Source organism: Bactrocera dorsalis, chromosome 2, assembly GCF_023373825.1.
Source record: "Bactrocera dorsalis isolate Fly_Bdor chromosome 2, ASM2337382v1, whole genome shotgun sequence".
NCBI lineage: Eukaryota > Metazoa > Arthropoda > Insecta > Diptera > Tephritidae > Bactrocera > Bactrocera dorsalis.
In genome coordinates this window covers 24,502,881-24,516,603 of record NC_064304.1, presented here as the reverse complement: position 1 = coordinate 24,516,603, position 13,723 = coordinate 24,502,881, and the positions used below count along the sequence as shown (strand labels likewise).

Sequence of the window (13,723 nt, the reverse complement as noted above, 5' to 3'; positions counted from 1 at the left end):
TAAAATAAGTACTGAAAATCTTGACAAGCGCATTTTTTTGACTTGGTGTTCATGTTCTAGTATTAATTTCTAGCCCCTATATGAAACAGTGAAAGCCTAGCAATTAAGAGATTTAGGTTTTTCATTAAATTTTTTTTTTTTTTACCACCCTAATGTGCATATAAGTCTATATACATATGTATGTGCAAATTTGGCAGTAGTTTGTATGTAGCATTTCTCACATTTCCGTTTGCACTTTCGTTTTTATCAATTTCGAATTGTTTATTGCCTAGAGCAATAGTTGCCGCTTTTGGAAATTTTCGTATGTCATAAATTTTGTTGCTTCAATGACCTTGCTGATGTTTGCCGCCGATTATTGAATGAGTTTGGATGTGAATGAGTGTTTTGAAATACTACACATTATCAATGACAAGTTTATGAAATGAAAAGGAACTGTTGCTCAAGCAATAAATATTTTATTATTTACATATTTTTATTTGTATATACATACATACATACATATATTTGCACATATATACAGTATGTCTTATCAGCTGTTTTTTGTTGGATTTCACACAACGTTTTTGCAAAAATATTTTCGTTTTGATTGAACAACTGTTCAATAATAATTTTATAATAAGTTTTGTTAGTTGAACTCTACAAATAAACAAATAAATATTATGAAAATTCTATAGTTTATATATACTCGTAAATAAATATTAAATGAGAATTGCGTAACAACTACGTATTTGGTAATGTAAAGTTTTCTGTAACACACAAATAAGATCTGTGATGATTAATAGCATACATTGTGACTAAAAAGCACCCGAAAATTGTAATTAAAATATTGAAAAGGCTCCCGGTGGGCTACATACTTTTATCAATAACGCAAGCCTACGTGTGGTATAAAGCCTTCAAAGATGGTCGAGAGATCGTTGAAACATGCCACGTTCTGGTCGAGCCGAAACCAAAAAAAAAAACACGCCAAAGCCGCTCAAAAATCAAGGATATGATCATTGTTTATATTCGTGGTTTGGTGCATCTTGAACTTGTTCCGGAGGGACAGACGGTCAATAAGGAGTTCTATTTGATCGTATTGTGGCGCTTGCTCGAAAACATCCGTCGAAAACGACCGAATTAAGGAAGAAAAATTCATGGAGTTTACACAATAATAATGCACCAAAGCATCGAGTCTCGATTGTGACCGAATATAAAACCCAAAACGCAATGAATACCATCGATCAACCGCCGTATTCACCAGATTTGGCTTCGTGTGATTTTTTCTTGTTTCCCAAACCGAAATTGCCGCTCTGAGAAAGCCGTCAGTTCATCAGATAAATCCCAAAAAGTGCTTATGAATAGTATTTCGGACTGAAAAATTCGTTGACGTAAGCGTATTACATGTGGTGGGGATTAGTGTGAAGGCGACAAAAAACTATTGATGAATAATTACAATTTCCGTATTTGTTCGTCACAATTTATGTTTCTGTATATTGAAATAATAGTGAAATTTTAAAAAGATTTTATTTCTATTTTTTGCATATTTCGATAGTCTACACCCTTAAAAATACTATATTCAAATTTCAAATGTATATCTCAAATACTTTTTCAGTTACAGGTTTGTAATGTTCAGCCACTCAGTTCACTCAGTGCATCATTAAATTGTTTTGGCAGACAAAAAACCACCAAAATTAATTATTTTTTAAACGCCGTCATTTTGTTAATTTTTTCGACACTGTTGTACAGACAATGTCTTCTAGAAACATTTTTTTTACGTTTCTTCCATGGAGGAGTTTGTAATCGCTACAGCAGGAGAGCACCTTTTGTTGAATGCGTGTACGAGTATATCGAAAAATATTGATTTTTTTTATAAAATTAATAAAAAAATTAATAAAAAAATATATATATTTTCATGAATAAATTTTATAAAAGTTTTTTATAAAACAAAAAAACTAATTTACCCTTAAAATATTAAAAGAATTGATACAATCGATTTTTTTAGTTTCACAAAATCGGCTTTTTTGTACTGTCATACTAGGCACGCCTTCTAAATAAGTTTTAAATTTTTATTTAGTATGTTTCCTAAATTTTAATGCTCTAATTTTCTTTAAATAGTAGTTTTAAAATATATCAAATAAGTCATATTTGACAAGCTGTAAGACATGAACTTAGCTATATAGAAAGGTCCTTGCACACTTTGAAATCAATTTAAATTTTAAGTACGGCATGTAAATGATTTTACTTTTTGTTATAATATTAGTATTGGCAGAACCACTTAATAGCTGATTTATTTGCATTTTTAATTTTTTTGCTTTTAGTTAAATTGTTGCACCGTTAATTTTTAATGTAAACCCTTTTCTAATTAATAGATATACCATATAATATTACTATATATAGTATACTTTATTGCTTTGAGTGTTCCTAAATAAGCTTACATAATACCAAGTACTGACAAGTATTAACATTTCAATGTGGCCTGATTATCTACTAACACATCTATGTAGAGAAAATAGTTTCAAAATTTTAATAACTTTTTTTATTTTTTTTACTCGCTTAGATATTCCGATGGCACCGTAAAGCTGCGTAATTCGAACATCGAACTGATGGATCAAGATATTCTCTACCATCTTGCTCTGGGCAGTGAAAGTCATGATTTGCACGAAATGTTCGGTGATGTTAAAGTAAGTAAAGAGATTTTTATAAAAAAAAATATTATTATATATATAATACTCTTGCTAACGTACAGAAGTTAAATTTATAGAGGACTTTATAGGGTCAATTGAGATTTCTCATACATTAATTCACTTGAAGTCTACCTGTTCGCTAAGTATGAACTTTAAACTTGTTTAGACAAATTTATATATTATAATATTTATATTAAGAGCAGCACCAAATTCACGGAAATGAGTTCAATGCTAGGGATTATTAGGGCTTCTCATGATAATGGTATAACCGCGTAATATTTTAAATTTCTTTAATTATGTCAAACTATTTTATTTATACCAGTTATTTGTTCGAATCGCATCATTTTTTTTTGAATCCGATAAATATTATCAGTACTTTAGCGACCAAACAGTTTTCCATTTATTTATGGATCAAAGAGAGAGTGGTTGGAGAACACTTTCACAATAGAGTTAAACAGATTACATATATTTTTTACTTTAACTGCAATATATACAACCAAGGCATCGCTCACTTCTAAGTTATATTTTAAATCTCCTCCCCTGCTTGACCAATTTGTACCAGATAAATAGATTAGATAAGTAAATGACGATTGTACCCCACCGACCTATTGATAAATTCTAATATACTGCTCGGTGCTATTGAAGCGATGTGATCCCCATTTGGAAACATCGATCCAAGGATAAATTGCGCCTACAGACTACAGACGGCTGCGCAGTCAATTAGCAGGTGTTCTGGAGTTTCAGGATCGGTCGCAGAACGGGCAAGTTAAATATATAAGTACTTCATGAGCTTAGGATGGCCAGTGTAGAAGGCGACAAAAAGCCTGAGTTTGTCACTTGAGAGTTTGATTCTATATTTAAACCTTGTGAGGTTGTAACCACCCATTATCAACTTGTCACGCCGCATGTCTGGAGTTGCTTTCAATGCCCCTCCCTGCATACTCCTTCATCTTGGCAAAGCAGCTCCTTTAAGGTATGGGAATCAAGCGCAATGAAAGGTTTTGGTCTTCGTTGCAGGTTTCTCTTTACGCACCGACTTATAGCAAAGACCTCTGATTGCTCGGAAAACTTCCCATATGTTGGAGAGTTTAGTGCTTGGTCTTGCGACTACTCCGTCAATTCCCTCCGACGTTTTTGAGCCGTTGGTGTACCATTTGATTGTTTTATCTCTAAGCAGTAGCTCGATCGCTCTATTCGGTTTCCTGATAAGGATAACCTTGAACTTCTTAAAGAAGTTTATACTTTTTGTAATGCTGTAACTTGCGAGAAACGTCAGTGGTATTTCTCCACTTAAGTCCTTCATGCGCTGGTCATTTGAAGCAGTGAGTGTTTGGCTATCTGATCGATTATTAGGTGAAGCGGTATAAGATCCAGCATGACTTCAAGTACCGGCTTCAAACGTGTGCGCATGGCACCCGACACGCTGATGAGTATAGATGAAGTTCTACCGGTGTCTGCGATGCTTTCGTCTAAGCCACTGCTCCATATGTGATAATCGGTTGCACGATCATGGTGTACAGCCACCTGACAATCCTTGGCTTGCAGCCCTATGATTTATCAGCTCGCCGATTGGCTGCTATGTCTAGCACAAGATATTTCTTTAGTTGGATTTAAAATTAAAACTATATAACGCGATTTGAAATCCCAACAGCCTATTTGACTTCGCATTAGTTCATTGAAGCGTCAATAAATATTTCGAAAAAAAAATTAAAATTTTATTTGTACTATAGTTTATATTCGTCAACAGATATCTTAATAAAATTAGCTAATTTTTTAAGTCGCATATTTACAGTTATATAACAGTATTTTTTGTATAAGTAGCAGCATTTCTTGTTTGCAAATAAATTAAAAGTCAAGTAACACATTTTCCTAGAAGCTTGTTAAGCAGGTCATGGATTTGAACCTTCATCATTAACATTGCACAATGTTGTTCTATAAATTTGCTACACTATAAATATATAATTAATAAATATGCAAGTATAATTATAGTAAACAAATATGTATGTGAATATATGTATAAGAACATTAAATGAACTTGAAAATGCCGCTCAGAGTTATTCTACCGGATCTTTGAAGTGCCTTGTAAATTCTGTGAATTTTGCTTGAAATCGAATCAACTTATGTTTGAAATAATTAATTCGCCTTTTATTAAACTAAAACGTAATTGATGTGATAAGCTATCATTTAAATTAAATACCGCTAATCTCGGCGCTAATATTCACTTACATACACACGCGCATACATATGTACATCTGGGCGTAACATACAATAACTGTGTCACAATTTACAAACAAATTAAAATGATTGCCGCTGATATGTGCATTTATAGTAGATAAGTATGTATATTTTGGCATTAAAGGTCAAAGATGAACAAACATGCCACGAGGAAGAAATATATTGCACTCACATACATATAATAAGAGATATTTTTATTAAATATGTACATTAGATGGCATTGCATATAAATAATGGCGAAGTCAGAGTTTCAAAAATAGAATTTTTCTAGAAATGCAAAATCTACCAACAAGCTTCATTAATAAATAACGCCATAAGCCATAATATTTGAATACTTGTATATATTTGTATTAAAATTAGAAACATTTCGCTGTACTGCCTCACCTTCAACTTGACCACTTTCACACTTGGCTCAAATATGCATAAATTGTTCGGCTATTTTGGGCAAGAACAAGTTTGAAATTCTGCAGTTGTGTATAAATTGTTTGCTAAGTGCAAATTTAAAGTTTGTATGTGTGTGCCAACAACTCATTACTCAAAAGAATCAAAGCAAATAGCTGATGTGAGTAGTCGGTTGGAAATTGTGCAATTAGAAGAGCGAATAACCATTTTGGCGCCTAAACGTATGCTGCAAATTATAGTTCATTTAATAAACATGTATGATAATACAGTTCACTCCAGCTAAAACGAACACTGTGTATGTTGGATTAGGTTAGGCTATTCAAAAGCAATTGCCTTATTTCTTTCCAAACCTGCAATTGCTACAGTCAAAGCAAATTTTAAGGACTTAGGCTAGTGTATTAGGTAGTAGGAAAACTGTAGATATTTGTTGTTGTAACGGTTACCGGTCATCTAAGTGTATGGTCCAGAAAAGAGCTGTAGGTAAGAACCATATTTTGTATAGAATTTATATATTATTCATGAAACGACTTATTCCGACAGGGTTGTACCGTAAGAGAGGGACGGGTCGTTATATTAGTGAACTTAACTAGAGATTTTGTTCGTTATAGATTCGGATTTTAGTACCCGATAATCATTCTTCTTCTTTCGAATTTACAACAGTGCGCTAGTCGTATTTCCTTATCACTATTTGGCGCCAATTTGAAATTAAAAGTGCAGCCAGGTCCTTCTCTAGCTGGTATTTTTAACGGAGTGGAGCTTTTCCTCTGCTTCTGCCGGCGGGTACTGCGTCGAATACTTTCAGAGCTGGAGTATTTTCATCCATTCGAAGAACATGACCTAGCCGCGTAGCCGCGCTCTCCTTAATCGCTGATCTATGTCAATGGCGACGTATATCTCGTACAGCCCATCGTTCCATCGTTTTCTCTAGAAAACTCGTAAGGCCGACTCATCAGATGTTGTCATCGCCCATGCCTCTACATCTTATAGTAGGACGTAGATGATGATTGACTTGTAGAATTACCCCTCTCAACCAACTTGAAGATCTTCGTACTCACGCGTTTCGGCCTCTTATTTTTTGTCCGCAAATGCATCCCGTTTCCATCTTCAACTCTCGGTATGATTCAATCCTTTAAGTGTTGTGGTTGATTGTAACGTTGCGAGGTAGGCAGTTAGTTTTCTCTCCACTAAAACATGACATCGTATCAGATGTTCTTTTGCCTTTTCGGAAAGCCAATGGTTTCTTTTCCAGCTGTACGTAAGGATATTGAAATGCAGTGCAGTGTTCCCTTATACCGAGTTCCTGATGAGTGCTCTCTGTTGTGATTGCAGCTTCTAGACGTTGACGAAATAGTAGTTCGAGTCAATGCCAGGACTTCGGAGCGTACGCACGCCTAAAACACTGAAGACGTGTCTGCCTTCTATCCCAGCATGATCGATCTGGTTGGTAGCTTTCGATCCGGAGACAGCCAGATGAATTTTCCTATGCTCAAATCTAGTACTACAGATAACCATAATCATACTCGTATACAGTAAGAAAATTAGGACAGACAGAAGGAAATGAAAAGATTAATTGATACAAAATCGTGATTGTAATAGACAGCTTCCTTTGAAAGTTGTGTATAAGGTCGGATATCATTCGAATGTTTTAGGAAATATTTTTGAATACTCTTGGGAGATGAACCGGAGGCGTAATTTTCGTAATATAAGACCTCAACGTTATGTTATCAATTTGATGGTCTACTGACAGCTTTTTCATCCAAGCTCCATAGGAAGAAAGGGAGATAAAGCTACTTAATTAATATAAAGTTTACTACCAGGCAATTGCCTTCTAATCAACAACATTTCTCTGACGCTTTCGCCATGTACAGCTAGATGAGGATCTAAGTTTTCATTTAGCTCTGTTATTTGGATCGTATTTAGAGTATATGGCATAGGTACAAACTTTCAAAAGATCGCATAAATAATCGACGGAATTTTGTACTCCTTCGGCAATTTGTCGAGGTGGTGAAAAGGGGTTACCGTGAGTTGTTGCGAGCCGAATTTTTCTATAAAATTGAATATGTGGGAAATATTCTACGAATTATTCTAAACAGCTTTGCCCAAGAGACTATAGGTCTAAAACCTGTTTCAAGCCAGCGATTTTTATGGCGAAGTTTAAAAAATTTGAAAAATCGTTTTAATGGAGATATGTGATATAGTTGTCGTATCTGGTTGATTCCAACAAATGTTCCATATAATATCAAAATGCATATATTTATGTATTTAATTTCATTCGGATATCTCAAAAACTGACGAAAACATTTAAATAATCTCTAAAAAATGTAAAAATTGTGTTCTTTTTTTCTTTCAGTTTGTTTGCATGGGCGGAACACCAAAGCGTATGGAAAACTTTGCACATTTCATTATGGGTGAAATTGGTTATAAATTACCCGCCGGTACAAAATTGGAAGACATCAGCGCCTATTCATATCGTTACTCAATGTACAAAGTAGGTCCAGTGCTTTGTGTTAGTCACGGCATGGGAACACCCTCTGTCAGCATATTGTTGCACGAATTGATCAAACTCATGTATCACGCCAAGTGTCAAGACCCCATATTTATACGTATTGGCACTTGTGGTGGTGTTGGAGTTGAGGGGGGTACTGTTATCATCACCGAAGAAGCGCTCGATAGCCACATGCGGAATGCGCACGAATTTGTAAGTAAAAATCCCATTGAAAAATTACTTGAAATAACTTGTGCTTACCAAAATTGACTTGCTTTTAGACAATTTTGGGCAAAACTGTTTTGCGACCTGCCAAATTGGATAAGAAACTGGCACGTGAGCTGAAAGCGCTCGCCAGTGAGGATGATCCTTATGACACGATTATCGGCAAAACGCTCTGTACAAATGACTTCTATGAAGGTATGAAGAATTAATTAACAATATAATAAAGGAGTCGAATTTATTTTCTCTCTTAACTTGTGTAGGTCAAGGTCGTTTGGATGGTGCATTCTGCGAATTCACCGAAACCGATAAAATGGAGTATTTGGAGATGTTGAGCAGCAAAGGTGTGGTCAACATCGAAATGGAGAGCACCATTTTCGCTGCACTTACATATCATGCTGGCATTAAAGCGGCAGTCGTATGCGTTGCACTATTAAATCGTCTAAATGGTGATCAGGTGAGTTGCAACGAAATTACTAAGAGATGAAAGTACTTCGTGAACCATTAGTTTCTGGTCCGATATTCTTTATCTCGTGAATACGAAGTGATAAATTAACGAAATACTATATCAAATTAGTTCGGGAGTTGTGATAATCATCGGTTTTTAATATGTTTTAATATGTCAAATTCAATGACAACAAAACTCTTTATGCCAAATTTTATGACAGCAACTCTCTAGAATTCATTGAAAGCAAATAACAAGCTTAAACCTCTCTAAAAATTGTTTAGCTTTCTATACAAAAATTGATAGAAATTTTAGTTGCTATATCAAATAGTGTTCCGAAATCGGCAGTTCTGAGTAATGAGCAGCTTCTTGGGGAAAAAAGGAAAAATCTCTGAGCGATATCTCAAAAACTGAGAGAGTAGTTCGCGTATATATAAACAGAGGGACATTGCTAAATCGGCTCAGCTCGTCACGCTGATCATTATACGATGTTTGCTTTTGGATCAACAGTCATGATCTAGATGGGGGGTTAACTAGAAGTAGCTCTGGTTAATTGGTCTGACCAGAGACCATGAGATGCTCATTTCGGTCGGCTTTTGGCTGAGCTTCATAATAGCTGTGATTTAAACCAAATAAAGGAAAAGAGCAGAACTTGTGTCAGTGCAATTTGGAGTCATATTGTGGCCGGGTGCCGAATCCAAAGTACGGCAGAGGTTTTAGAAAACCCTCCAACCCGATCAAAGTGGAATACATATTCATTCTCTCCAAATTTATATCAAATAATGCTCGCTGATCAGGGCGTTGTTTTAAGCACACTATGGTTAGGCTCTACTTCTACGTGTTTCAAGCTTCGTGACAAACTGTATACACGTTGTTCAAGCTATAAGAAACTAAACTCCAATGAATCCATTTATTTTTAGGTAAACGCACCCAAAGAAGTAATGCATGAATGGCAGAATCGGCCGCAAACGCTCATTTCGCGTTACATATGCAAAACGTTGGCGCAGAAAGGGCAACTGAAGTCACTCTCCCGAGGCTCAATAAAGTCGCCACGACGCTTCAAGCTGGTGCAACAAGAATCACAGGCGCATGAATAAGCATCACAAGTGTTTTATAAATAAAAATATATATAAACGAATATAATTACTTACATACCTAAATACTACATATATTGACGAAGATCATTTGTTGCCAGTTAACTTGCCAGTCATAATGGGCGGTGAAGCGCAACATACGCATTAGATACTATATACCATACATACCCACATATAAACATACACAATATTAAGATTGAAACAAAATACAATTAATTGCATATAGATGTATTTATAAATATGTTAACAAGTAAATTTAATAATAACAAAAACAAAATGTTTAAAGACACTCCATACGAAACATTCCAAAAAAAAAAGCAAAGAGAAAAAACGAAACGTTAAAGACCAAAAACTAATTGTTAGCCAGTGTTGCACATGCAATTTTTTTTAAGAAAATAAAAAACAATGAAACACAGCAATTTATTGTAGAAAAATCAATTTGCTGAAACGTTTAAAATATCGGAATTTATATATATGTATAGCGGTTTGTTTAATACACGCTTTATTGTGAAAGGAAAATGTAATTTTACTTTTTTAATTTTGTATTTATGCTTATTTAAGTTTTTAAGTTATTTATTTACGAAATTATTTTTAAAGTTTTCGAGTTTTTAAGCAAATAAATAAAATTTCTAAACAAAAGCAAGCAACGAACATTTTGCATTAATTCAAATGAAGCGATTGAGACACATAAATACCGTTACGAAAATAGTAAATGGTCATGTTTATGTTTAAAAATTACATATTATAAATATAAATAATTATCTCAAATATTTCTTGAAAAATGTAACCACTCACTTAAACCAGCTTAATCAGTTACCATAAGGTGTAATATGGAGTTAGAGGGTATTAAAAATCCAATTTTTAAAAATTTTTTCTTAGAAAATTTTAAATTTATTGATCCAAAAATTTACACACATACTATGGTATCCTTTAACTGTATTTGAAAACTTAGTATTAGTAAAAAATATTTATTTGAAAAGGAACTACGACGGATCTCTGCGAGCTACTCTCAATATATACGTTTTGCGGCGACCACTATAACTCTGAACTGGATCTTACGGAATTAAAAAATAAACAAAGAGATTTCGTGAAAGTTATGTTAGATCTAGTAGTTAATCGAAGAAGTAAAAAAAAAAAACAATTTGGCGACTTCTCAAAAAAAATATTGATTTCGGGCTTAAATTGCTTATAAATAAATATATAATGGGTTGTCAAAAAAGTCTTGCGGTATTTTCGCTAGTTGGCGCTGAAAGCGCGTAGTTCTAGTTTTATTCGTCGCATTGGGGCATGCTATACCTTTTTGGAAGGCTCATATCACGTGCTAACACGTGTTTGATTGGTTGTCGTTTCTTTTAAGTCGTTCATGAGTTATAGCATGGAGCAAACATGGAGCAAAATAAAGAGAAAATACGGCATATTTTACAGTACTACTACGATAAAGGCAAAAATGCATCTCAAGCCGCCAATAAAATTTGTGCAGTTTATGGACCTGATACAGTTTCCATTTCCACCGCACAACGATGGTTTCAACGTTTTCGTTCTGGTGTAGAGGTGGTCGAAGATGCGCCACGCTCCGGAAGGCCTGTCGTCGAAAATTGCGATAAAATCGCTGAATTGGTCGAAAGAGACCGGCATAGTAGCAGCCGTAGCATCGGTCAAGAGCTGGGCATAAGTCATCAAACCGTTATAAACCATTTGAAGAAGCTTGGAGTCACTAAGAAGCTCGAAAGGCGCAAACGGTCGTGGTCGAAAAGCGGTGAAGCGGCCCAGACGGTGGCCAAGCCTGGATTGACGGCCAGGAGGGGTCTTCTGTGTGGGATTGGCAGGGAATAATCTACTATGAGCTGCTCCCCTATGGCCAAACGCTCAATTCGGACCTGTACGGCCAACAACTGGACCGCTTGAAGGCAGCACTCATGCAGAAGAGGCCATCTTTGATCAACAGGACAAAGCCAGGCCACACACATCTTTAGTGACGCGCCAGAAGCTCCGGGAGCTCGGATGGGAGTTTCTTTTGCATCCACCGTATAGTCCGGATCTCGCACAAAGTGATTACCACCTGTTTCTTTCTATGGCGGATGCGCTTGGTAGTCTGAAGTTGACCACAAGAGAGTCCTGTGAAAATTGGCTCTCCGAGTTTTTTGCCAATAGAGAAGCGAGCTTCTATCAAAGGGGCATTATGAAGTTGGCATCTCGTTGGGAACGCGTCATCGAACAAAACGGCGCATATTTAACTTGAATCGCATTATTGTAACCAATTTTATGAACAATTAAAAATTCAAGCAAGACTGGTTTGACAACCTTATATGTATATCGATGACAAAAAATTAAAAAAAAAAATACATATATTTAAGATGGTCGTGCTAAAATTTGAGACTAATCGGTTTAGTCGTTTTCAAGTAATCTTGGTCACCGACTTTAATAACACTATTTTGAGAATAACGTGTTTAAAGTTTGGAATGCACTTCCAAGCACTCTGCAACGCCTTTCCAAATTAGCGTGTAACTTCGAAAATATACACGGGAACGAAGTGAAATTTGCTGGGTGTATTCTTAAATATATGCACATTAGGGTGATTCAAAAAAATTTTTTTTTACTCGAAAAAATAGGTTCCTAGACACATCTAAGAAAGCCTCTCCAAGCATGAGTTCTTAATTGTAATAGGAAGGTCCTCCTTCTTACAGTTTTTTTTCTTATTATCAGATTGAAAAATTTATATCTCGCTTCCAACTACTTGAAAAAATATCTTGTTCCTTAGATTTTGTAGGAAATTGAATGCTCTACAAAAAAGGTCTTCTATGATTTTTTCGTAAACCCAACCGTTTAAAGGATATTAAAAATCATTATGAATGATGAAACTCATAGGTTTTTGGAGAGGCTTTCTTAGAGGTGTCTAGGAACCTATTTTCTGTGTAAAAAAAAATTTTTTTTTGAATCAAACTAATGTACATTAAGAAAATGAAATTAAAAAAATCAAATTTTTGAAAATTTTAACTGTATATAACCCGAGCGAGTTTTTCTCAGATCAGTACTTTCGAATGTGCTGTAGTGATTACTCGGAGACATTTGATCCGATTACTATATAATGTTCTGGTAAGATTTTTTTCTGGTTTCATCTACGGTGATCCCAAAAATCACCTTTTTTAGGCTGCCACACAGAGTGTGTCCCTTAGTTACGTTTCAAATTAATCGTGCATGCTTGTGTGTCTCGCATAATAATTAAAAAAATTAAATAATAATATACTTAACTATATTTCCATAGTTGTATTAAGTCTATGTATTTGTTAGCAAGTGGCAAAAGAATGCACAGCTCGATTAATATTTCTCTAGACGTGTTTATCAACGGTTTATCAGCTGTTGGTATGTGATTATAAGCTGCAATTGCATAAAATTTTCACAAGAGAGCAACAATTTTATACAAGAGAGTAACACCTCTTCTCAATGGCAAGTTCCTTGCTATTCTAATTGATTTATGCGATTGTTTTTCCGTTTCTCCCGCTCAAAGGTTCTTTTAATAATTATTTCAAGGCGGTGAGCTCGCTTAATTTTTATCAATCTTGCAGAAATCGGAAAAAATTTCGATCTTTTGTTATTGTTCTAAGTTGAATTTTTTATTTTAGCGAGTATTCTTTTGCCGCTGGTGTACAACTATGAGAGCTCGATATTATTATTATTTATTTACTTATTTTTATTATTGTTAATAATATTAATTGATTTATGTATATATAAAAGGAAAGCAAAATTAAATTAATTAAATTAAACTAATAATTTACGTCTATGAATTTATATAGATATATGCATCATACACAGAATATATAATTTTTTGCAAGTTAAATTTGCAACAACAATATAAAAAACAATATTTTAAAATTTATTTTATTGTATTTATATTAAAGTAAATTAAACGAAATAATTGTTAAATAAAAAAATGTTATTTTTCATTTGTTCAAACGAATTTTCAAGAAAGAAAAACATAAAAAACTTGTGTGCTTTTTTTATGCACGTCACTGTAAAATAGCCTAAATGAAAGCAATTCAAATTATGCACAGTTCATATAAAGTTCTAAAATATTTACAATTATACAACATTTGAACATTTACAAGATATAATTATGTAATTGCAAAACAAAAACAATAGAGTAAAGTGTAAACAAATAATAGTATTAAATGAAAATAAT

General features: G+C 34.2%; 1 protein-coding gene across 3 annotated transcripts in view; it reads left to right on the top strand.

Annotated features, from left to right (window-relative positions):
• The window catches only part of LOC105231050 (uridine phosphorylase 1), a 54,188-nt gene extending 40,465 nt beyond the window's left edge, over nucleotides 1-13,723 (top strand). For all 3 annotated transcript variants that reach the window (XM_019992022.3, XM_049447103.1, XM_049447102.1), the window contains 5 exons: nucleotides 2,537-2,660; nucleotides 7,651-7,998; nucleotides 8,067-8,205; nucleotides 8,271-8,464; nucleotides 9,373-13,723. In XM_019992022.3, coding sequence (XP_019847581.1) covers nucleotides 2,537-2,660; nucleotides 7,651-7,998; nucleotides 8,067-8,205; nucleotides 8,271-8,464; nucleotides 9,373-9,549 — 982 coding nt within the window. In that variant the 3' untranslated portion in view covers nucleotides 9,550-13,723. The remainder of the gene's footprint in view (nucleotides 1-2,536; nucleotides 2,661-7,650; nucleotides 7,999-8,066; nucleotides 8,206-8,270; nucleotides 8,465-9,372) is intronic.